At 49.4% G+C, this 26,915-nt stretch overlaps 1 protein-coding gene and 1 pseudogene across 1 annotated transcript in view; both read left to right on the top strand.

Annotated features, from left to right (window-relative positions):
• The first annotated feature begins 460 nt into the window (after window positions 1-460).
• LOC149435671 (C-type lectin domain family 10 member A-like) overlaps window positions 461-26,915 on the top strand; it is a 66,904-nt gene continuing 40,449 nt past the window's right edge. Inside the window, exons 1-3 of the mRNA XM_089662485.1 lie at window positions 461-494; window positions 7,338-7,418; window positions 15,969-16,079. Of these exons, the coding sequence (XP_089518611.1) occupies window positions 461-494; window positions 7,338-7,418; window positions 15,969-16,079 (226 nt within the window). The remainder of the gene's footprint in view (window positions 495-7,337; window positions 7,419-15,968; window positions 16,080-26,915) is intronic.
• LOC149435673 (U2 spliceosomal RNA) lies at window positions 24,273-24,440 on the top strand (annotated as a pseudogene).

Below are 26,915 nucleotides of genomic sequence, written 5' to 3'. Positions count from 1 at the left end.
AATAAATGTGTCACTACTAAAATACCGCGTGACTTCATCATAGAACTCATGCTGTATTTTAGTAGCTGTGCGGGATCGCACCACATACTCAGACGCAGGAAGATACCGCTCAGTAAATCGTTCCTGTTCAAAGTTCGCAGTCACACATTTTGTAGATTTGAATGTTCGACCGCGAACCAAACAGAGGGGTGTTCGGCCCATCAGTATCAGTCAGAGTCCAGAACCTGATTAGATTAAATATCCTGTTCAATAGCAGGCACACCTTAGTCTGCATGGATAAAATATAAAATATTACAGAACTCCGTACACTTCCTCTTTATTGTGACATTTTAAGTTCCTAAAACTGAAGGGCAGTAAGGGGGGTGACACCTTCTTCTAAGAAGATTCTAAAGATAACAGCAACAGATACTGAGGACGCAGATCACACAACACGTAGAATCGTGCTTATCCGCAGCGTGCCATGAAGGGAGCTGAAATTCTGGAGATGGAGCCAGGTAGGTCGTAGATAATTGATGAATATTGAGGGAGGCGGGAATCCTGACAAAATAATATTAAAGGGTATGTAATCAATGAGCGCCTCTTATTTGCACCCTTTGGGGCACTATTGAAGGTGTTTTGTGATATCTGTTTAATCTTGTCAGCTGATATCTACTATCTTCTTCTTTCTGTCTGTGCTATATATCTATTACGTCTACAGAACACCTCTGAGTTATGAAGATAAATAGGGGGGTGTTCTGTAGTCTTGTCCTGTAGCGTGATACAGACAGTACAAGGCCTTGCCACTGTATTAGGAGGATCAACGAAAACTCTGGATTCTCAAAAATTCAGAGTGAGGGGCTTCAGAGATTCAATTCAGAGGGGATAAAACTAAGCTTTTGGTTTTCTCTGGGTTTTGTAATGCTCAGATCAGGGTCCAGAGTCTAGAGGCTTCAAAGAGCTTTGGATGGGATGAAGCCTCTATCCCCATGTCCAGTTCTTACCATAGACCATCAAGGTAAATGTACAGGTGTACACACCTGTTATAATCAAGGGCCTATCTGTAGTTTGTGGCTCCACCTGTGGGACAGGAGGCTCCTTGTCCAGGAGACACATGGCTGCAGGGGCCACTTTGAGGTAGTTGGCCAGAGAGGGATCACTTAGACATAATTGGCCAGAGATGGATCACTTTGATGCAGTTGACCAATGAGGGGTGACTTTTAAGCAGTTGGCCAGAGAGGGATCACTTTAACCCAGTTAGCCAGAGGGATCAATTTGATGCAGTTAGCCGGATAGGGATCACATTGATGCAGTTAGCCAGAGAGGGATCACTTTGATGCAGTTGGCCAGAGAGGGATCACTTTGACATAATTGGCCAGAGATGGATCACATTGATACAGTTAGCCAGAGAGGGATCGCTTTGATGCAGTTAGCCAGAGAGGGATCACTTTCATGCAGTTGGCCAAAGAGAGATCACTTTAACCCAGTTAGCCAGAGGGATCAATTTGATGCAGTTAGCCAGAGAGGGATCACTTTGATGCAGTTGACCAGAGAGGGATCACTTTGATGCAGTTGACCAGAGAGGGATCACTTTGACATAATTGGCCAGAGATGGATCACGTTGATGCAGTTAGCCAGAGAGAGATCACTTTGACATAATTGGCCAGAGAGGGATCACTTTGATGCAGTTAGCCAGAGAGGGATCACTTTTATGCAGTTGGTCAGAGAGGGATCACTTTTATGCAGTTGGCCAGAGAGGGATCACTTTGATCATTTTGTCACAGTTTGAAAGAGAGGGACCACCTTGATGCAGTTGGCCACTTTCAGAAATGATCATCACCTAGGCTTTCTAGAGAGTCCATTTTAAAGTTACACTGGGACAAACTGATGCAGGGAACTTTGCTGCTTTAAAAAGGCATCTCAAAGTTGAGAGGAAAGAAAGGAAACTCCAAAGTATCTACCAAAAATAAAGGAAGTGGGGGTGGTAAAAAAAATGTAACTTAAGTTTGGTGAAGTTGAGAATTAACAAAGGCATTGGTTAACACAACCTTCTGGGTATGCTTGTGGTGAAATCGTCTGACTCCAGCAGGATTTGGGAGGTCACTCTCAATATCTTGGGAACCCAATCTTGGATCCTCATAAGGGACATCAGGATGTTTGGAGAACCTATCAGTAGAAGATAAAAAATTAATATCAAAATCTTGTGTGGCAGAGGCATTCAAGGTTTCTGATTTGGTCTTAGAAGGTTCTGAGACATTGTAGCTTGGGTAGTGATCATAAATGTATTTATTACACCAAAAAAATGCCTTTTGTGGCTGATATGCCACTTTAACAGTTTATGGGTGTTAACCAGGTGTTCAGTGTTTCCTAGTTGCTGGGCAATCAGTGGCATGGACCTTTGTTCACACAGATCATCATCAATGATTGCCAAGTTTATCAGTGTTACACAGAAGATCAGTGGTTCCTAGTTTCTGGGTAATCGCTTGCGTGGATCTTTATGAACACAGATGCACTCAAGTGTTTTCCCAGTTTATCAGTGTTTAAGAGATGTTCAGTGGTTCCTAGTTGCTGGGCAATAAGTATTACATTACATTACATCGAGTTTATATAGCGCCAAAGGGTTTGCTCAGCGCTGTACAATAGAGGGGGGGACAGAACATGAAACATTACAGCAACTACAAACAGCACACGAGGGGTAAGAGGGCCCTACTCTTTCGAGCTTACAATCTAGGAGGGAGGGGGTAGTGGTACAGGAGGAAGTGGCTGTGGGGGGATGGAGTGGTAGGAGGAATGAAGGAGAGCAGCAGTTAGGTGAGGGTGGGGTAGGCTTCCCTGAAGAGGTGGGTTTTCAGGGAGTGCCTGAAGGTGAGGAGGGAAGGTGACAGTCTGATGGATTGGGGTAGTGAGTTCCAGAGGATGGGGGAGGACCTGGAGAAGTCTTGCAGATGTGCGTGTGAGGAGGAGACCAGGGAGCAAGATAGATGGAGGTCCTGTGAAGAGCGAAGGGTACGGGTAGGGTGGTACCTGGGAATCAGGTTGGTGAGGTAGTCAGGGACAGTGTTGTGAATGGCTTTGTAGGTCAGAGTGAGTAGTTTGAATTTGATGCGTTGGGCGATAGGGAGCCAGTGGAGGGATAGGCAGGGGGGTGGCAGAGGTGGAGCGCTTGGTGAGGTGGATGAGTCTAGCCGCTGAGTTCAGGATGGTCTGAAGCGGGGAGAGCCTGCACTGGGGTAGGCCGGTGAGGAGGGAGTTGCAGTAGTCCAGGCGTGAGATAATCAGGGAGTGTACGAGTAGTTTAGTGGTGTCTGGGGTAAGGAAGGTGCATATTTTGGCGATGTTGTGGAGGTGGAGCCTGCATGTGTTTGTAAGTGATTTGACATGAGGTTGGAAGGAGAGGTTAGAGTCCAGAATGACTCCAAGGACTTTGGCTTGCGTATGGCAGTATGGCAGATCAGTGTTCGCCCAGATCCATGCCAGTGATTGCTCAGTTTATCTGGGTTACACAGATGTTCGGTGGTTCCCAGTTGCCGTGGATCTGCGTTTACAGAGATCCATGCCAGTGATTGCCCAGTTTATCAGTGTTAAGGAGGTTCAGTGGTTCCTAGTTGCTAGACAATCACTAGTATGGATCTGTGTGAGCAGAGACCTAGCCTAGTACGTGCGTAATTTATCAGTGTTACACAATTCATTCTTTCCTAGTTTCTGGGCAATCAATGGCATGGTCCTCTGTTAATAAAGATCCACACCAGTGACTGCCCAATATATTGGTGTTACACAGTAGTTCAGTGGTTCCTAGATGCTGGGCAATTGATCACTGTGAACTCAGTTCCACACCAGTGATTGCCCAGCAAATAGGAACCACTGATAAACTGATGAAGTGGCCTATTAGCCACATAGACATCATCCATCCTGAGAAGTCCCCTGTATGTCTGGATATGAGGGGATGTGATCTATGTATAGCATCCTCCTAGTTAGGAACTAGGATTTGTATAGTTAGGATAGGCATAGTTGTCTTTCTCCACTTAACAGAGAGACTGGTAAGTCTGCTCATGATGGTCTGGTGTTGTTTGAGTTTGTCTGAGTTCTACCTGCCTTCAGGAAGCTATGAGAGCCTTTCAGAACATGGGTAAGGACTAGGCAAATGAACAGCATGAATATTGACACAGCCATAGCCATTTGCAGGGGAGGGTGACCCTACTGCATACTGGGAGTGATATTTATGTTCTGGGAGCACATGGGTTCAGTGTCTTTCCCGGGAATAGATTGCACCAAGCCAGGCCAGATGCTGGCTGCTTTATCTGGCACCTGCTGCCATGTGGGCCTCAGCTGGGTGATCTGGGGACCTGAAGTTAGAGAGAGTGCAATTGTCACACTCACCTGTTCTATGCTCCAGCCCCAATGGTTATGCCACTGGCTTTTAGCCAGTCACAGAGGGGTGCAGTGTTAAAGGGCTAGTGCAAGGGTTATATAATGTTTAAGCAGTGTGTCCACATTCAAGCTACTGAACCCCAAGTGTTCTTTTTTAGTGCTTTTCTTTGCCTCCAGTTACCCCCAGTGCTTTCTAGTTAGTATCCCACCCTGCTCCAGCCTCATGTTCTCAGTATGTCCCAGCCTGCTTCCGGCTTTGTGTCCCCAATGTGATCAGCCTGCTTTCAGCCTTGTGTTCCTAGTGTGTCCCAGCCTGCTTCTAGCCTTGTGTTCCCAGTGTGTCCCGGCCTGCTTTCAGCCTTGTGTTCCTAGTGTGTCCCGGCCTGCTTCCAGCCTTGTGTTCCCAGTGTGTCCCAGCCTTGTGTTCCCAGTGTGTCCCAGCCTGCCTCCAGCCTTGTGTTCCCAGAGTGTCCCAGCCTGCCTCAAGCCTTGGGTTCCCAGTGTGTCCCAGCCTGCTTCCAGCCTTGTGTTCCCAGTGTGTCCCAACCTGCTTCCAGCCTTGTGTTCCCAGTGTGTCATAGCCTGCTTTAATGCTTGTGTTCTCAGTGTCTTCCAGCCTGCTTCCAGTCTTGTCTTCCCTGTGTGCCCCAGCCTTCGTCCAACCTTGTGTTACCAGTGTATTCCAGCCTTCTACCAACCTTGTGTTCCCAGTGTATCCCAGCCTTCTTCCAGCCTTGTGTTCCCAGTGTATCCCAGCCTTCTTCCAGCCTTGTGTTCCCAGTGTTTCCCAGCCTGCTTCCAGCCTTGTGTTCCCAGTGTGTCCCAGCCTGCTTCCAGCCTTGTGTTCCAAGTATGCCCAGTCTGCTTCCAGGCTTGTGTTCCCAGTGTGTCCCAGCCTGCTTCCGGCCTTTTGTTCCCAGTGTGTCCCAGCCTGCTTCCGGCCTTGTGTTCCCAGTGTGTCCCAGCCTGCTTCCGGCCTTGTGTTCCCAGTGTGTCCCAGTCTGCTTCCAGGCTTGTGTTCCCAGTGTGTTCCAGCCTGCTTCCAGGCTTGTGTTCCCAGTGTGTCTCAGCCTGCTTCCAGTCTTGTGTTCCCAGTGTGTCCCGGCCTGCTTCCAGCCTTGTGTTCCCTGTGTGTCCCAACCTGCTTCCAGCCTTGTGTTCCCAGTGTGTCCCAACCTGCTTCCAGCCTTGTATTCCCAGTGTGCCCCAGCCCTCTTCCAGCCTTGTGTTCCCAGTGTGCCCCAGCCCTCTTCCAGCCTTGTGTTCCCAGTGTGCCCCAGCCCGCTTCCAGCCTTGTGTTCCCAGTGTGTCCCAGCCTTCTTCCAGCCTTGTGTTCCCAGTGTTTCCCAGCCTGCTTCCAGCCTTGTGTTCCCAGTGTGTCCCAGCCTGCTTCCAGCCTTGTGTTCCCAGTATGCCCAGTCTGCTTCCAGGCTTGTGTTCCCAGTGTGTCCCAGCCTGCTTCCGGCCTTGTGTTCCCAGTGTGTCCCAGCCTGCTTCCGGCCTTGTGTTCCCATTGTGTCCCAGCCTGCTTCCGGCCTTGTGTTCCCAGTGTGTCCCAGCCTTCTTCCAGCCTTGTGTTCCCAGTGTGTCCCAGCCTGCTTCCAGCCTTGTGTTCCCAGTATGCCCAGTCTGCTTCCAGGCTTGTGTTCCCAGTGTGTCCCAGCCTGCTTCCGGCCTTGTGTTCCCAGTGTGTCCCAGCCTGCTTCCGGCCTTGTGTTCCCATTGTGTCCCAGCCTGCTTCCGGCCTTGTGTTCCCAGTGTGTCCCAGCCTTCTTCCAGCCTTGTGTTGCCAGTGTGTCCCAGCCTTCTTCCAGCCTTGTGTTCCCAGTGTGTCCCAGCCTGCTTCCAGCCTTGTGTTCCCAGTGTGTCCCAGCCTTCTTCCAGCCTTGTGTTCCCAGCCTTCTTCCAATCTTCTGTTCCCCGTGTGTCCCAGCCTTCTTCCAGCCTTGTGTTCCTGGTGTGTCTCTGCCTGCTTTCAGCCTTGTGTTCCCAGTGTGTCCCAGCCTTCTTCCAGCCTTGTGTTCCCAGTGTGTCCCAGCCTTCTTCCAGCCTTGTGTTCCCAGTGTGCCCCAGCCTTCTTCCAGCCTTGTGTTCCCAGTTTGTCCCAGCCTTCTTCCAGCCTTGTGTTCCCAGCCTTCTTCCAATCTTCTGTTCCCCGTGTGTCCCATCCTCCATCCAGCCTTGTGTTCCCAATATATCCCTGCCTGCTTCCACTTGTGTGATCCCAGTTTTCCACCATCTGTATGCTTCTCCTGTCAGTCTATGTACTTCTGCCTGCATCTAGGTCTTCACCTCCATGTCTTCCTTTGCACTTCAGTCTCTTAATTACTATCTCTTTTCCTTCTCATCCCGTCTGTATTTCTTGGTATTTCCATACATCCTTGCTATTGCCTCTTGTGTTACTCGCTACCTTGTGAGACCTGCACTCCAGCACTGCAAGGGAACATCACCAGCACATCTGTGGCCTGCTCAGGTAAGTCAGAGGGCCACAACCTGGGTATTCCCTGCAGCATAATAACTCCACCTTTAAGTGAAGGCTCTGTGCCTTGGTTCTTTCATGGCTCTCACTGTTCAAAGCCAGCAGGCACAACCAGCATTCTGTGTCAAGTTTGTGGCTTTCACCACCATCTGCTCTGCCCCATCCACCAGTCCTGATCAGCCACTCTGACCCCAGTAGGAGCCGAGTCCCAAGTCATGACCACAATAATAAATCTAAAGTCTAATAATAACTGTTACAAGCTTAATTACAGTATATATCACTATATAAGTCCACATATCATGGTCTGTATTATTGGTGAAATCAGAAGGTGGACCTGTCAGTACCTCTCCATGAATAAACTCCTGACTTGTCACAAAATATGTCAATAGTGTCATATTTCAGAAAGCACAGGTATCATTTGCTCTCACAGAGCTCCATTATATCTGAATTGTATTACCGAAATATCCTCCCTGGAATCTACAATATTTTTATGAAGGTCTATGTTCCTCTTCAGGGCAATGTTGTGAGGACAATACATATGCCAATATCAGTGGTCTCAAAATACAAAGAATGAAGAATACAGAAACATCTAAAGGTAAGTTATTATATTGAGGGGTATCCTCTTCATCCATTATAGACAGCTGAGGACTAGGGTTGGGCTTCATGTTCAAGTTGAACATAAATTCGGCTCGAACATCAACTGTTCCTGTGTTCAGCGAACACACAAACGCTAAGGTCGTTCAGCAGGCTGTTCGCCCACCGCACCCCACAATGCAATATGCTGTGACAGTGTATTGTGATTGGTCAAAGCAATGCACTTGACCACAGGTGACCCCACCCCTGGTGACATCATCACAGTATTCAAGAACTGTCAGAACTGTCAGCGCAGCTGTCAGACGGCGGGAGCCAGCGTAGAGAGCGGAGCGGTTTTTTTTCTTTTTTCAGGTGGTGGCGGGCATCATGATTAACACTGGATCCACTTCAGGGGACATTTTTTTATTTTTATTTTATTTATAATAAAGGACTTGTCACAGACTGTCTCCTGTCTTTTTTACACTACACTTTTTTTTTTTGTGAATGGGTAGCGGTACCATGTACAACATACTCATTCACACGGGGAGGGGGGGGGGGGGAGATCTGGGGGCCCCCTTATGAAAGGTGGCTTCCAGAATCCGATAAGACCCCTGCTCATTGACCCCCACAACCATAGCCCAGGGATGTGGGGAAGAGGCCCTTGTCCCCATCAACATGGGAACAAGGTGCTTTGGGGAGGAGCTCCCCCGCCCCAAAGCACCCCCCATGTTGAGGGTATGTGGCCCGGTATGGTTCAAGAGGGGGGGGGGGGCAGTTGCTCGTCCCCTTTTCCTGACCTGCCAGGCTGCATGCTCAGATAAGGGTGTGGTATGGATTTTGGGGGGACCTGCCCACCATTTTTTTTAATTTTGGCATGGGGGTTCCTCCCAAAACCATATCAGACCCAAAGGGCTTGGTATGGATGGGAGAACGGACCCCACATCGTTTAAAAAAAAATTGTAATTGTCGGGTAATTCCAACAATTCTTTTGACATTCGGCTGTTGGCGGGGAACCCCACTGACACCTGAGACATGAATGAATGTCTCACTACTAAAATACCGTGTGACTTCATCATAGAACTCATGCCGGATTGTAGTCACCGAGCGGGATCTCACTTCATACTCAGATGTCGGATTGTAGTCACTGAGCGGGATCTCACCTCATACTCAGATGTCAGATTGTAGTCACCGAGCGGGAAATCACCACATACTCAGATGTCGGATTGTAGTCACTGAGCGGGATCTCACTTCATACTCAGATGTCGGGTTGTAGTCACTGAGCGGGATCTCACCGCATACTCAGATGCAGGATTGTAGTCACTGAGCGGGAAATCACCACATACTCAGATGTCGGATTGTAGTCACTGAGCGGGATCTCACCTCATACTCAGATGTCGGGTTGTAGTCACTGAGCGGGATCTCACCGCATACTCAGATGCAGGATTGTAGTCACTGAGCGGGAAATCACCACATACTCAGATGTCGGATTGTAGTCACTGAGCGGGATCTCACTTCATACTCAGATGTCGGATTGTAGTCACTGATCGGGATCTCACCGCATACTCAGATGTCGGATTGTAGTCACTGAGCGGGATCTCACCGCATACTCAGATGTCGGATTGTAGTCACTGAGCGGGATCTCACCACATACTCAGATGTCTGATTGTAGTCACTGAGCGGGATCTCACTTCATACTCAGATGTCGGATTGTAGTCACTGAGCGGGATCTCACCTCATACTCAGATGTCGGATTGTAGTCACCGAGCGGGATCTCACCACATACTCAGATGTCTGATTGTAGTCACTGAGCGGGATCTCACTTCATACTCAGATGTCGGATTGTAGTCACTGAGCGGGATCTCACCTCATACTCAGATGTCGGATTGTAGTCACTGAGCGGGATCTCACCTCATACTCAGATGTCGGATTGTAGTCACCGAGCGGGATCTCACCGCATACTCAGATGTCGGATTGTAGTCACCGAGCGGGATCTCACCGCATACTCAGATGTCTGATTGTAGTCACTGAGCGGGATCTCACCTCATACTCAGATGTCGGATTGTAGTCACTGAGCGGGATCTCACCTCATACTCAGATGTCGGATTGTAGTCACTGAGCGGGATCTCACTTCATACTCAGATGTCGGATTGTAGTCACTGAGCGGGATCTCACCGCATACTCAGATGTCGGATTGTAGTCACTGATCGGGATCTCACCGCATACTCAGATGTCGGATTGTAGTCACTGAGCGGGATCTCACCTCATACTCAGATGTCGGATTGTAGTCACTGAGCGGGATCTCACCGCATACTCAGATGTCGGATTGTAGTCACTGAGCAGGATCTCCCCTCATACTCAGATGTCGGATTGTAGTCACTGAGCGGGATCTCACCTCATACTCAGATGTCGGATTGTAGTCACTGAGCGGGATCTCACCTCATACTCAGATGTCGGATTGTAGTCACTGAGCGGGATCTCACCTCATACTCAGATGTCGGATTGCAGTCACCGAGCGGGATCTCACCTCATACTCAGATGTCGGATTGTAGTCACTGAGCGGGATCTCACCACATACTCAGATGTCGGATTGTAGTCACTGAGCGGGATCTCACCTCATACTCAGATGTCGGATTGTAGTCACTGAGCGGGATCTCACCGCATACTCAGAAGTCGGATTGTAGTCACTGAGCGGGATCTCACCTCATACTCAGATGTCGGATTGTAGTCACTGAGCGGGATCTCACCGCATACTCAGATGTCGGATTGTAGTCACTGAGCGGGATCTCGCCTCATACTCAGATGTCGGATTGTAGTCACTGAGCGGGATCTCACCGCATACTCAGATGTCGGATTGTAGTCACCGAGCGGGATCTCACCTCATACTCAGATGTCGGATTGTAGTCACCGAGCGGGATCTCACCTCATACTCAGATGTCGGATTGTAGTCACTGAGCGGGATCTCACCGCATACTCAGATGTCGGATTGTAGTCACTGAGCGGGATCTCACCTCATACTCAGATGTCGGATTGTAGTCACTGAGCGGGATCTCACCGCATACTCAGAAGTCGGATTGTAGTCACTGAGCGGGATCTCACCTCATACTCAGATGTCGGATTGTAGTCACTGAGCGGGATCTCACCGCATACTCAGATGTCGGATTGTAGTCACTGAGCGGGATCTCGCCTCATACTCAGATGTCGGATTGTAGTCACTGAGCGGGATCTCACCGCATACTCAGATGTCGGATTGTAGTCACCGAGCGGGATCTCACCTCATACTCAGATGTCGGATTGTAGTCACCGAGCGGGATCTCACCTCATACTCAGATGTCGGATTGTAGTCACTGAGCGGGATCTCACCGCATACTCAGATGTCGGATTGTAGTCACTGAGCGGGATCTCACCGCATACTCAGATGTCGGATTGTAGTCACTGAGCGGGATCTCACCTCATACTCAGATGTCGGATTGTAGTCACTGAGCGGGATCTCACCTCATACTCAGATGTCGGATTGTAGTCACTGAGCGGGATCTCACCTCATACTCAGATGTCGGATTGTAGTCACTGAGCGGGATCTCACCGCATACTCAGATGTCGGATTGTAGTCACTGAGCGGGATCTCACCTCATACTCAGATGTCGGATTGTAGTCACTGAGCGGGATCTCACCGCATACTCAGATGTCGGATTGTAGTCACTGAGCGGGATCTCACCTCATACTCAGATGTCGGATTGTAGTCACTGAGCGGGATCTCACCTCATACTCAGATGTCGGATTGTAGTCACTGAGCGGGATCTCACCTCATACTCAGATGTCGGATTGTAGTCACTGAGCGGGATCTCACCTCATACTCAGATGTCGGATTGTAGTCACTGAGCGGGATCTCACCACATACTCAGATGTCTGATTGTAGTCACTGAGCGGGATCTCACCTCATACTCAGATGTCGGATTGTAGTCACTGAGCGGGATCTCACCTCATACTCAGATGTCGGATTGTAGTCACTGAGCGGGATCTCACCGCATACTCAGATGTCGGATTGTAGTCACTGATCGGGATCTCACCGCATACTCAGATGTCGGATTGTAGTCACTGAGCGGGATCTCACCTCATACTCAGATGTCGGATTGTAGTCACTGAGCGGGATCTCACCGCATACTCAGATGTCGGATTGTAGTCACTGAGCGGGATCTCCCCTCATACTCAGATGTCGGATTGTAGTCACTGAGCGGGATCTCACCTCATACTCTGATGTCGGATTGTAGTCACTGAGCGGGATCTCACCTCATACTCAGATGTCGGATTGTAGTCATTGAGCGGGATCTCACCTCATACTCAGATGTCGGATTGCAGTCACCGAGCGGGATCTCACCTCATACTCAGATGTCGGATTGTAGTCACTGAGCGGGATCTCACCACATACTCAGATGTCGGATTGTAGTCACTGAGCGGGATCTCACCTCATACTCAGATGTCGGATTGTAGTCACTGAGCGGGATCTCACCGCATACTCAGAAGTCGGATTGTAGTCACTGAGCGGGATCTCACCTCATACTCAGATGTCGGATTGTAGTCACTGAGCGGGATCTCACCGCATACTCAGATGTCGGATTGTAGTCACTGAGCGGGATCTCGCCTCATACTCAGATGTCGGATTGTAGTCACTGATCGGGATCTCACCTCATACTCAGATGTCGGATTGTAGTCACTGAGCGGGATCTCACCGCATACTCAGATGTCGTATTGTAGTCACTGAGCGGGATCTCACCGCATACTCAGATGTCGGATTGTAGTCACTGAGCGGGATCTCACCTCATACTCAGATGTCGGATTGTAGTCACTGAGCGGGATCTCACCTCATACTCAGATGTCGGATTGTAGTCACTGAGCGGGATCTCACCTCATACTCAGATGTCGGATTGTAGTCACTGATCGGGATCTCACCTCATACTCAGATGTCGGATTGTAGTCACTGAGCGGGATCTCACCGCATACTCAGATGTCGTATTGTAGTCACTGAGCGGGATCTCACCGCATACTCAGATGTCGGATTGTAGTCACTGAGCGGGATCTCACCTCATACTCAGATGTCGGATTGTAGTCACTGAGCGGGATCGCACCGCATACTCAGATGTCGGATTGTAGTCACTGAGCGGGATCTCACCGCATACTCAGATGTCGGATTGTAGTCACTGAGCGGGATCTCACCTCATACTCAGATGTCGGATTGTAGTCACTGAGCGGGATCTCACCGCATACTCAGATGTCGTATTGTAGTCACTGAGCGGGATCTCACCGCATACTCAGATGTCGGATTGTAGTCACTGAGCGGGATCTCACCTCATACTCAGATGTCGGATTGTAGTCACCGAGCGGGATCTCGCCGCATACTCAGATGTCGGATTGTAGTCACCGAGCGGGATCTCGCCGCATACTCAGATGTCGGATTGTAGTCACTGAGCGGGATCTCACCTCATACTCAGATGTCAGATTGTAGTCACCGAGCGGGATCTCGCCTCATACTCAGATGTCGGATTGTAGTCACCGAGCGGGATCTCGCCTCATACTCAGATGTCGGATTGTAGTCACCGAGCGGGATCTCACCTTATACTCAGATGTCGGATTGTAGTCACTGAGCGGGATCTCACCGCATACTCAGATGTCGGATTGTAGTCACTGAGCGGGATCTCACCTCATACTGAGATGTCAGAATGTAGTCACCGAGCGGGATCTCACCGCATACTCAGATGTCGGATTGTAGTCACCGAGCGGGATCTCACCTCATACTCAGATGTTGGATTGTAGTCACTGAGCGGGATCTCACCTCATACTCAGATGTCGGATTGTAGTCACTGAGCGGGATCTCACCGCATACTCAGATGTCGGATTGTAGTCACTGAGCGGGATCTCACCTCATACTCAGATGTCGGATTGTAGTCACTGATCGGGATCTCACCGCATACTCAGATGTCGGATTGTAGTCACTGAGCGGGATCTCACCTCATACTCAGATGTCGGATTGTAGTCACTGAGCGGGATCTCACCTCATACTCAGATGTCGGATTGTAGTCACTGAGCGGGATCTCACCGCATACTCAGATGTCGGATTGTAGTCACTGAGCGGGATCTCACCTCATACTCAGATGTCGGATTGTAGTCACTGAGCGGGATCTCACCTCATACTCAGATGTCGGATTGTAGTCACTGAGCGGGATCTCACCGCATACTCAGATGTCAGATTGTAGTCACCGAGCGGGATCTCGCCGCATACTCAGATGTCGGATTGTAGTCACCGAGCGGGATCTCGCCGCATACTCAGATGTCGGATTGTAGTCACTGAGCGGGATCTCACCTCATACTCAGATGTCAGATTGTAGTCACTGAGCGGGATCTCACCTCATACTCAGATGTCAGATTGTAGTCACCGAGCGGGATCTCGCCTCATACTCAGATGTCGGATTGTAGTCACCGAGCGGGATCTCGCCTCATACTCAGATGTCGGATTGTAGTCACCGAGCGGGATCTCGCCTCATACTCAGATGTCGGATTGTAGTCACCGAGCGGGATCTCACCTCATACTCAGATGTTGGATTGTAGTCACTGAGCGGGATCTCACCTCATACTCAGATGTCGGATTGTAGTCACTGAGCGGGATCTCACCGCATACTCAGATGTCGGATTGTAGTCACTGAGCGGGATCTCACCTCATACTCAGATGTCGGATTGTAGTCACTGATTGGGATCTCACCTCATACTCAGATGTCGGATTGTAGTCACTGAGCGGGATCTCACCTCATACTCAGATGTCGGATTGTAGTCACTGAGCGGGATCTCACCGCATACTCAGATATCGTATTGTAGTCACTGAGCGGGATCTCACCGCATACTCAGATGTCGGATTGTAGTCACTGAGCGGGATCTCACCGTATACTCAGATGTCGTATTGTAGTCACTGAGCGGGATCTCACCGCATACTCAGATGTCGGATTGTAGTCACTGAGCGGGATCTCACCGCATACTCAGATATCGTATTGTAGTCACTGAGCGGGATCTCACCGCATACTCAGATGTCGGATTGTAGTCACTGAGCGGGATCTCACCTCATACTCAGATGTCGGATTGTAGTCACTGAGCGGGATCTCACCTCATACTCAGATGTCGGATTGTAGTCACTGAGCGGGATCTCACCTCATACTCAGATGTCGGATTGTAGTCACTGAGCGGGATCTCACCGTATACTCAGATGTCGTATTGTAGTCACTGAGCGGGATCTCACCGCATACTCAGATGCCGGATTGTAGTCACTGAGCGGGATCTCACCGCATACTCAGATGTCGGATTGTAGTCACTGAGCGGGATCTCACCTCATACTCAGATGTCGGATTGTAGTCACTGAGCAGGATCTCACCGCATACTCAGATGTGGGATTGTAGTCACTGAGCGGGATCTCACCTCATACTCAGATGTCGGATTGTAGTCACTGATCGGGATCTCACCTCATACTCAGATGTCGAATTGTAGTCACTGAGCGGGATCTCACCGCATACACAGATGTCGGATTGTAGTCACTGAGCGGGATCTCACCGCATACTCAGATGTCGGATTGTAGTCACTGAGCGGGATCTCACCTCATACTCAGATGTCGGATTGTAGTCACTGAGCGGGATCTCACCTCATACTCAGATGTCGGATTGTAGTCACTGTGCGGGATCTCACCTCATACTCAGATGTCGGATTGTAGTCACTGAGTGGGATCTCACCTCATACTCAGATGTCGGATTGTAGTCACTGAGCGGGATCTCACCTCATACTCAGATGTCGGATTGTAGTCACTGAGCGGGATCTCACCTCATACTCAGATGTCGGATTGTAGTCACTGAGCGGGATCTCACCTCATACTCAGATGTCAGATTGTAGTCACTGAGTGGGATCTCACCTCATACTCAGATGTCGGATTGTAGTCACTGAGCGGGATCTCACCGCATACTCAGATGTCGGATTGTAGTCACTGATCGGGATCTCACCACATACTCAGATGCAGGAAGATACCGCTCAGTAAATTGTTTGTGTTCAAAGTTTGTGTTTGAACTTTCTGTAGGTTCGAATGTTCATCCATGAACTGAACAAGGCCATCACTATCCAGAACCCAAACTAGGTTTTACCAATCTCTGGGGAAACTGAAAATCTAGTTTCATCCATGTGATGCAAACACCCCGGAGCCTTTCATCCTGCCTGTGTGAGAACCCAGGATGACTCAAAATCTTCCTTTCTTGTTGTACTATATACATTCACATATACAGAAGATATAAATGGTTTTAGTAGAAGATTATTATATGATATATTGTGATATACATTCATACAGTTACAGTGAAAGATCTACAATTCAGCTGAATATCAAACTGATGTCATATTTACTCAGAATAATAACCTATCATAATGAATTTGTATGCTGGGGGGGGGGGGACAGATGATCCGGGATGAATATAAAATGTCGTTATGTGAGATAAGAATTCTGGAGGATTATTTACCGGCTGATACACGCAGGCTCTTTCATTATCTTCTCTGTCTGTAGCGATTCCAGCAGCCAGGAGTACACAGCACCGGGTGCTACTGGCCCTGGGGGTCCTCCTAATATTGGCCTTCATTGCTTTGATCATCCTCACCAGCGTCCTCTTCATTTCCTGTGAGTATCTCTAATATATTGGAATATTGGGGTTCACATTCGGAATTCAAACTTTTATTAAGTTCATGAACTTACCGCTGAATCTGAGTCTGGGGTGTTCAGCTCATCACAAAGGTTTCTTCACAGTGAGAGCTGTGAGAATGTGGAATAGACTCCCTCCAGAGTTGGTTGTGGCCAGCTCAGTGGATTGCTGTAGGAAAGTCCTGGATTCTTTCTTGGATACACAGAATATAACTGGATAGAACATTTATAGGGAAAGGTGATCCAGGGAATATCCGATTATTGATCCAGGGAATATCCGATTGCCTCTCGGGGGATCAGGAAGGAATTTTTTCCCCAGCAGGACCAAATTGGATTGTGCTTTGCTGGGTTTTTTTTGCCTTCCTCTGGATCAACTGTGTAGGATTATAACTTTTTTTTTAATGGTTGATGGTTAAACTGGATGGACATTTGTCTTTTTTCGGCCAGACTAACTATGTAACTAGAAAAAAAATTACAAACTGTAAAAATAAAAAATATAAATTTGTAAATAATGTTTAAAAAATTAAATTTTCGAGTGGGAAAGTGGTTGGGATTGTTCAGAGACTCCTTGACTAAGACCCAATCTGGTTCTCTTAATAAGCTTCTGAAATGGCCTTTTCAACCCATCAGAGACCTTTTTCTCTATGTCTCTCTACATCTCTATATCTTTCTCTTTATGTCTCCATCTTCCCTACAAGGTGGCAATCCTTGTAGCCCTCACATCTGGAAGGTGAGCATCTGAACTTGTGGCCTTATTTTGCGAGGAACCATTTCTGACTTTGCATAGGGACAAGGTAAGGTTGAGGCCCAGGACTTCCTTCTTGCCCAATGTGGTGCCAAGTTTGCATTACCATCCCTGACTATATCTGCTTGACTAGGGCATGGACGGACATACATGGAAAGAAACATTTAAAAACAACCCATACATTTATATATAAGAAATGTGTAAAACAAAGCGTGTACACCACCAGCAAACAGCAGACAGCCCCCAGTCTGACAGCACAATTAGGACTGCCTCTGGTCATTTCCTCACTGAAGGAAAATTTGAGGAAGAATGAGTTGCCTATGACCTTAGGATTCCACACTTTATTTTTGTTGCTGCCTGCCCTTCCCCCTGTCCATAGGACTTCTCCTTCTTTATTTGTTGCTGCCTGCCCTTCCCCCGGCCATAGGACTTCTCCTTCTGTATTTGTTGCTGCCTGCCCTTCCCCCGGCCATAGGACTTCTCCTTCTTTATTTGTTGCTGCCTGCCCTTCCCCCTGGCCAAAGAACTTCTTCTTTATTTGTTGCTGCCTGCCCTTCCCCCTGGCCATAGGACTTCTTCTTTATTTGCTGCTGCCTGCCCTTCCCCCGGCCATAGGACTTCGCCTTCTTTATTTGTTGCTGCCTGCCCTTCCCCCTGGCCATAGGACTTCTTCTTTATTTGCTGCTGCCTGCCCTTCCCCCTGTCCATAGGATGTCTCCTTCTTTATTTGTTGCTGCCTGCCCTTCCCCCTGGCCATAGGATGTCTCCTTCTTTATTTGTTGCTGCCTGCCCTTCCCCCTGGCCATAGGACTTCTTTATTTGTTGCTGCCTGCCCTTCCCCCTGTCCATAGGACTTCTTCTTTATTTGTTGCTGCCTGCCCTTCCCCCTGGCCATAGGATGTCTCCTTCTTTATTTGTTGCTGCCTGCCCTTCCCCCTGTCCATAGGACTTCTTCTTTATTTGTTGCTGCCTGCCCTTCCCCCTGTCCATAGGATGTCTCCTTCTTTATTTGTTGCTGCCTGCCCTTCCCCCTGGCCATAGGATGTCTCCTTCTTTATTTGTTGCTGCCTGCCCTTCCCCCTGTCCATAGGACTTCTTTATTTGTTGCCGCCTGTCCTTCCCCCTGTCCATAGGACTTCTCCTTCTTTATTTGTTGCTGCCTGCCCTTCCCCCTGTCCATAGGACTTCTTCTTCTTTATTTGTTGCTGCCTGCCCTTCCCCCTGTCCATAGGACTTCTCCTTCTTTATTTGTCGCTGCCTGCCCTTCCCCCTGGCCATAGGACTTCTGCCATAGGACTTCTCCTTCTTTATTTGTTGCTGCCTGCCCTTCCCCCTGTCCATCGGACTTCTCCTTCTTTATTTGTTGCTGCCTGCCCTTCCCCCTGTCCATCGGACTTCTCCTTCTTTATTTGTTGCTGCCTGCCCTTCCCCCTGGCCATAGGACTTCTTTATTTGTTGCTGCCTGCCCTTCCCCCGGCCATAGAACTTCTTCTTTATTTGTTGCTGCCTGCCCTTCCCCCTGGCCATAGGACTTCTTTATTTGTTGCTGCCTGCCCTTCCCCCTTGCCATAGGACTTCTCCTTCTTTATTTGTTGCTGCCTGCCCTTCCCCCTGTCCATCGGACTTCTCCTTCTTTATTTGTTGCTGCCTGCCCTTCCCCCTGGCCATAGGACTTCTCCTTCTTTATTTGTTGCTGCCTGCCCTTCCCCTGTCCATAGGACTTCTCCTTCTTTATTTGTTGCTGCCTGCCCTTCCCCCTGGCCATAGGACTTCTTCTTTATTTATTGCTGCCTGCCCTTCCCCCTGTCCATAGGACTTCTTTATTTGTTGTTGCCTGCCCTTCCCCCTGGCCATAGGACTTCTTTATTTGTTGTTGCCTGCCCTTCCCCCTGGCCATAGGACTTCTTCTTTATTTGCTGCTGCCTGCCCTTCCCCCGGCCATAGGACTTTGCCTTCTTTATTTGTTGCTGCCTGCCCTTCCCCCTGGCCATAGGACTTCTTCTTTATTTGCTGCTGCCTGCCCTTCCCCCTGGCCATAGGATGTCTCCTTCTTTATTTGTTGCTGCCTGCCCTTCCCCCTGGCCATAGGACTTCTTTATTTGTTGCTGCCTGCCCTTCCCCCTGGCCATAGGACTTCTTCTTTATTTGTTGCTGCCTGCCCTTCCCCCTGTCCATAGGATGTCTCCTTCTTTATTTGTTGCTGCCTGCCCTTCCCCCTGGCCATAGGATGTCTCCTTCTTTATTTGTTGCTGCCTGCCCTTCCCCCTGGCCATAGGACTTCTTTATTTGTTGCCGCCTGTCCTTCCCCCTGGCCATAGGACTTCTCCTTCTTTATTTGTTGCTGCCTGCCCTTCCCCCTGTCCATCGGACTTCTACTTCTTTATTCGTTGCTGCCTGCCCTTCCCCCTGTCCATAGGACTTCTCCTTCTTTATTTGTTGCTGCCTGCCCTTCCCCCCCTGTCCATAGGACTTCTCCTTCTTTAGTTGTTGCTGCCTGCCCTTCCCCCTGTCCATCGGACTTCTACTTCTTTATTCGTTGCTGCCTGCCCTTCCCCCTGTCCATAGGACTTCTCCTTCTTTATTTGTTGCTGCCTGCCCTTCCCCCTGGCCATAGAACTTCTCCTTCTTTATTTGTTGCTGCCTGCCCTTCCCCCTGTCCATAGGACTTCTCCTTCCTTATTTGTTGCTGCCTGCCCTTCCCCCTGTCCATAGGACTTCTTCTTCTTTATTTGTTGTTGCCTGCCCTTCTCCCTGGTGATAGGACTTCTCCTTCTTTTGTTGCTGCCTGCCCTTCCCCCAGCCATAGGACTTCTCCTTCTTTATTTGTTGTTGCCTGCCCTTCTCCCTGGTGATAGGACTTCTCCTTCTTTTGTTGCTGCCTGCCCTTCCCCCTGTCCATAGGACTTCTCCTTCTTTATTTGTTGCTGCCTGCCCTTCCCCTGGCCATAGGACTTCTTCTTCTTTATTTGTTGCTGCCTGCCCTTCCCCCGGCCATAGGACTTTTCCTTCTTTATTTGTTGCTGCCTGCCCTTCCCGCTGGCCATAGGACTTCTCCTTTATTTGTTGCTGCCTGCCCTTCCCCCTGTCCATAGGCCTTCTCCTTCTTTATTTGTTGCTGCCTGCCCTTCCCCCGGCCATAGGACTTTTCCTTCTTTATTTGTTGCTGCCTGCCCTTCCCGCTGGCCATAGGACTTCTCCTTTATTTGTTGCTGCCTGCCCTTCCCCCAGCCATAGGACTTCTCCTTCTTTATTTGTGCTGCCTGCCCTTCCCACTGATGATACAGACAGTCTACGAAGACTTCCTATTTTCCAAAAATAATGCCCAGGTTACATTGCCATCCCTGTCTGTGTTTGCATGCCATGTACAGAACCTCTGCCTCCGAACTTAGGCCTGCCTGGCAGTATTTAAATAAAGGTGCCTAAATGCAATGCCAGCTTTGGCAATGGGGAATAAATATGTGATGCTTTAGTGCGCACTATTTTTTCGCACAAGTATATGGTGATGTACTGCAACCAAAGGGCAGCTTTTCCTGTGTCAACTACAGGTGGTCTGCGAACCCAAAGTTAAAAAACCCCCCAAAAACAAGAAAAATAAAATGATATATGGATGTGTGCTTCAGAAGAACCCTGGAAGTCAGAGGCGGCCATTAACAATTATTGGCAGTGTGACCCTACAATTTTTTTTTCAGATTTCCTTTAAAACTATAATTTTATTAAGACAGAAGTCAAAGATTTTTACAAACATTATGTCTCCATAAATATAAAAGGTTATACGAGCGCTAGGTAGTCAGAGTTATGAGCAGCTGCCATAAAGGTACAACCTCTGAAACTTCTGTACAAAACGAAACAATAAATGCAGCGCTAGGATTCTATATAATATGCTGAGCAAAACTTATCATGTAAATCCCGTGTATGCGCTGTGGAGCGCTCAGATATATGAAGGCGTATAAAACGTCTAGTGAAATGACGTTTAAATTGCAAAAGTGACATAAAAATAAAACACCAATAAACAATCAAATATCAATAAAAGTCCAAAAATGAAACATCCGGTGAATTCCGTGACTCCAGTGATTATGAATGAGTATATATTGCACTAACCAGACAGCGCAGAATAATCTGCATTTGAGTAATCAGAACACTCCTGGTCATCCGGATCTGGGAAGGTGAGAATCAGGGGATCATCTGGCAAACCACCGCAAGACAGGTAATCAGCGTGTCATCACTTTCCAGGTATCAGGGATACTCATCCATCCAGCGGGGGGATCACTCTCCAGGTATCAGAGATACTCATCCATCCAGCGGGGGGATCACACTCCAGGTATCAGGGATGCTCATCCATCCAGCGGGGGGATCACACTCCAGGTATCAGGGATGCTCATCCATCCAGCGGGGGGATCACACTCCAGGTATCAGGGATACTCATCCATCCAGCGGGGGATCACACTCCAGGTATCAGAGATACTCATCCATCCAGCGGGGGGATCACACTCCAGGCATCAGGGATGCTCATCCATCCAGCGGGGGGATCACACTCCAGGCATCAGGGATACACATCCATCCAGCGGGGGGATCACACTCCAGGCATCAGGGATGCTCATCCATCCAGCGGGAGATCACACTCCAGGCATCAGGGATACACATCCATCCAGCGGGGGGATCACACTCCAGGCATCAGAGATGCTCATCCATCCAGAGGGGGGATCACACTCCAGGTATCAGGGATGCTCATCCATCCAGCAGGGGGATCACACTCCAGGCATCAGGGATACACATCCATCCAGCGGGGGGGTCACACTCCAGGCATCAGGGATACACATCCATCCAGCGGGGGGGTCACACTCCAGGCATCAGGGATACTCATCCATCCAGCGGGGGGGTCACACTCCAGGCATCAGGGATACACATCCATCCAGCGGGGGGATCACACTCCAGGCATCAGGGATACACATCCATCCAGCGGGGGGATCACACTCCAGGCATCAGGATACACATCCATCCAGCGGGGGGATCACACTCCAGGCATCAGGGATACACATCCATCCAGCGGGGGGATCACACTCCAGGTATCAGGGATACTCATCCATCCAGCGGGGGGATCACACTCCAGGCATCAGAGATGCTCATCCATCCAGAGGGGGGATCACACTCCAGGTATCAGGGATGCTCATCCATCCAGCAGGGGGATCACACTCCAGGCATCAGGGATACACATCCATCCAGTGGGGGGGTCACACTCCAGGCATCAGGGATACACATCCATCCAGCGGGGGGATCACACTCCAGGCATCAGGGATACACATCCATCCAGCGGGGGGATCACACTCCAGGCATCAGGGATACACATCCATCCAGCGGGGGATCACATCTCTGATACCTGGAGTGTGATGACACGCTGATTACCTGTCTTGTGGTGATTTGGCAAATGATCCCCTGATCCTCACCTTCCCAGATCCGAATGACCAGGAGTGTTCTGATTACTCAAATGCGGATTATTCTGCGCTGTCTGGTTAGTGCAATATATACTATATAATATAATATAATAACTGGAGTCACGGAATTTACCGGATGTTTCATTTTTGGACTTTTATTGATATTTGATTGTTTATTGGTGTTTTATTTTTATGTCACTTTTGCACTTTAAACATCATTTCACTAGACGTTTTATACACCTTCATATATCTGAGCGCTCCACAGCGCATACACGGGATTTACATGATAAGTTTTGCTCAGCATATTATATAGAATCATAGCGCTGCATTTATTGTTTAATTATGTCTCCATGAATACATTTCTTTTTTTTTTCTTAATCATAATTTTTCTTAAATTTTTCTCAACAAAAAGAAAAAAAAATGACATAATCTCTCATAGAATCACATAAGACCATACAGTTCACACATCTTATAACATAGTATTGCAGCGCCCCTCTAGCAAGCTAGGGGGAGCTAGTTAGCTGTTTTTAGTTAGGCTGAGTAGCAGTCTGGGCAATAGTCAGCTGGCCCAATTTTAGGTCTTGACTGAGAGGCTCTGCAGGTCAGTTCTCTGTTACCGCCCCCTGCTCCTTGCTGCCACCACTACAAACGCCCAGTCACCCAACAATGGCTGGAACCAAGTGTTCTGTCTTTGCCAGCGAACTGCATCTGTGTTACTGCCTGGATTCACTGCTTCAAAAGCCTGCAAACCAATCAGCACATTCCCGCCTGGAGAAGCAGGGGCTAACACCAGCACGGGAAAGGTCCTGCACCACAGTCTCACTGGCGCCAAAGTGTCCGAAGGAGGGGCATTACCAGGCCCTTAAGTCTGCCCAGTACACCCAGCATTCTGTGAGAAAGCATGGGAGGAGGAAGATGGGGGCTGCACTACAGGTGTACCCACATGTTTTATGGCTGGAGATTACCCTGGTGGACACAGGGGTTCACCTGAAGCATAATGGAGGTGTCAAGAGAACCAGAGAGCACACAGAGACAGATTGCATGGAACCCAACGTGAGGCGTTTATTGGGGAGGTTTTTGGGGCACAGACAACAGTTCCTTCAATCCACAGATCCACACCAGACACAGCAACACAGTACAGTTCTCTGGAAGGCAATATGGAACAACAGGGGTATGGTAATCCACAGGGTTCAGTCTTTTGGGCAGCACGGGGTTAGTCCACTTACTGGATGCGGGGAGCCAGACACAGAAGGTTACAGTCCACACCGGCAACACAGGGTTAACCCACACAGGCAGTTCCAGGCAGGGAAGGGTTAAGTCTGTTCGGCTCATGGGCAACAAAGGGTTAAATCCAGCCAGGGAAGATCTCCAGCCCACAGTCTCACAGGAAACAGGAGGTAAGTCCGGGCAGGGAAGGGGTTCCAGGCACAGAGAGTTCATCCCACACCAGAGAGGATCCAGCAGCAGACAGACAGTCCAGTCAGTCAGGGAGATAAGGAGGGGGATGGGGGATGGTCATATGAGAGAAGCTGGCACTCAGCACAGTCTTCCCTCACACACGCAGCCAGGAGAACAGAAGGGGTTTTTCCCTGCTCACCCTTAAGTATAGAGCTTGGCGCCTTGTGGTAACCCGAGATTCCCTGTTGGGTTACCATGGCAATGGGCCCTGTTTCCCAGGTCTCCAAAACGCCAGGGAACAAGGCCTTTGTCCCTGTCTGGCAGGAAGATGTGCATGAGGGGGAAGGAAGGAGTAGGCCTGTTTGTGGATTCCCTCAGCAGGGGGCCAGACTGCAGGCGTGGGGGGTGAGGGGCTGCTGAGGGCTGCCTGTGTCAGGGACACAGAGGACTAGAAGTCCTAGCATGGACGGGACAGAAGGGTGAGGGGATGCTGAGGGATAGGGGGGGTGGCAGGCAGCAAGCCTAGAGGATGGGGGGGAGGGCCAGCTCCGTGACAGGAGGCTTTGCTCTAGGGCTAGTGGAAGGAGCGGAGAGGCTATGTTTGCCTCTCGGCCTTTTGGCTAAGATCAAGTGTAGTATCTGTTCTTATGAGTGTCCAGTAAGGCTGCCATTCTTGCCTTTTGGTGAGGATGGTTGGCTGTATAGTACAGGAGATGACCAGAGACTGCAGACATTGAACAGGAGATGACCAGAGACTGCAGACATAGTACAGGAGATGATCAGAGGCTACGGACACAATACAGGAGATGACCAGAGACTGCAGACATAGTACAGGGGATGACCAGAGACTGCGGACACAGTACAGGAGATGACCAGAGACTGCGAACACAGTACAGGAGATGACCAAAGACTGCGGACACAGTACAGGAGATGACCAGAGACTGCGGACACAGTACAGGAGATGACCAGAGACTGCGGACACAGTACAGGAGATGACCAGAGACTGCGGACACAGTACAGGAGATGACCAGAGACTGCGGACACAGTACAGGGGATGACCAGAGACTGCGGACACAGTACAGGAGATGACCAGAGACTGCGGACACAGTACAGGAGATGACCAGAGACTGCGGACATAGTACAGGAGATGACCAGAGACTGTGGACACAGTACAGGAGATGACCAGAGACTGCGGACAGTACAGGGGATGACCAGAGACTGCGGACACAGTACAGGAGATGACCAGAGACTGCAGACATAGTGCAGGAGATGACCAGAGACTGCGGACACAGTACAGGAGATGACCAGAGACTGCAGACATAGTGCAGGAGATGACCAGAGACTGCGGACATAGTACAGGAGATGACCAGAGACTGCGGACATAGTACAGGAGATGACCAGAGACTGCGGACACAGTACAGGAGATGACCAGAGACTGCGGACAGTACAGGGGATGACCAGAGACTGCGGACACAGTACAGGAGATGACCAGAGACTGCAGACATAGTGCAGGAGATGACCAGAGACTGCGGACACAGTACAGGAGATGACCAGAGACTGCGGACACAGTACAGGACCTTTTGGGAGTGGAGAGGAGGGAGCAGGTACCTGAATTTGACAGGTACCCGCTCCCACTTCCGTGGAGTTGTCCTCCCTCCCCATCTTCTGAGACATGTGACAGGTCCCAGAAGACTGCCAGACCATTCCCAAAGTGCAGCACATCTCGCACATGCACAGTGGGCACCTGGCTGTGAAGCCGCAACCTGTCACAGCCGGGTGCCCACACTAAAGATGCCGGGGTTGGGGAGAGAAGACGGTGAGGACACCGCAGGCCTGAGGAACAGGTAGGACCAAGGAGCAGGTTCTGCTGCACAGAAGAGTCGAGCGTCCAGCCCAGTATTCTAACATGGCGGCGGCAGGAATACAGGGCCGGCCACTCCTTATTAGCTCCATAAGACGCAAAGACATTTCCCCCCATTTCCCTCCACTTTGGAGCAAAAATGCGGTATTTTATGGTCCTTTATTTGTCCAACCCCCCGGCTAGAAAATTGCTGAGTAATTATTAACAGTATCAAAAATGCCTTTTTTATTATCGCTTGGTTCACTCTCCACCATGTCGCATGTATACATATCTTACATCTCACTTTTATGTGTCTTTTTTTTCATTTGCTCAAGGATGGTAGTGTGTGAGTCTTTGGGCCTACCCTGAAATCTAAGGGGAGGATGTATGGCCATTAGGTTCCTTCATCTCCTACCTTGGGGGGGGGGAGTCTCTCTTTGGGACTCCCTACCTTAGGGGGCTTTTCCTTTCAAGGAGGGAACCAAAAGACACACTGTAGTAAACTTTTTTTAAAATCTATAATGATTTAACCCCTTCCCGTCCGGCCCATGTATATAAACGGCTGGACGGTGGCAGTGCAGGGGCGGGTTGTCATTCATAACCGGCGCCATTTTGGACTGTATGCGCTCCCTGGGAGCGCGTGGCACCTGTGTGAGGTCTGGATCATGTGATCACTGATTGGCCAACCAGTGATCACATGAACAGTAGTAAGCAAGATGTCACTTCTGACCTCATTGCTTACTACGTGTGAAATTTGTGAATGATCACATGGTACAGGGCCATTCACAACAGCCTTGTACCATGTGACTGTAAGCCGTGTACCGGGGAGGGCTCCCCAGGATACAGCGAAGTCACGAACGAAGAAAGCAACCCTAACACCAGCTTTTGTCACAACAGAATTTTACTTAGATGCGGCAAATAAACACAACCACAAATGCTGGGAACATACAATAAATTTACATACACCCAGCCCAAAGGCTGAGACCCTTGTGCTGCACAGCACGGCGCCCTCTGATGGATGAAGGTAGAAAGTGAAGTAATTTACCTACTGGGGGGCACAACTAAGCTGCCACACCTTACCTGTTATCACCCTACAGAGCAGGAATCAGTGTATGGGGGTACGGTATGGACTAGTCTGCGGTGCAGCACAACAGCTTACAATCTTACACAGATCTACAGTATCCCCCCCCCCATAACTGATCCTGTAGCACGTGCCTGAGTATTCCTTCTGAGCAAAACACCACTCTGGCTTGAGTTTGTGGGATTTTATCAGCTCTCCAATGTGAAATGTCACTTTAAGTTGTGGAGTCCTTCCAATGATCAGTAACACTTGTGGCCTGACACGGAGACCCTAACTAACTATAGGCCTGTCTCAGTCCTATAGGCGCCAACACTGAAATGAG

The sequence above is a fragment of the Staurois parvus genome, unplaced genomic scaffold (genome assembly GCF_062004578.1).
Source record: "Staurois parvus isolate SC_StPar_1 unplaced genomic scaffold, SC_StPar_1.0 ptg001482l, whole genome shotgun sequence".
Classification (NCBI taxonomy): domain Eukaryota; kingdom Metazoa; phylum Chordata; class Amphibia; order Anura; family Ranidae; genus Staurois; species Staurois parvus.
This window is presented reverse-complemented; position numbering and strand designations above follow the sequence as displayed.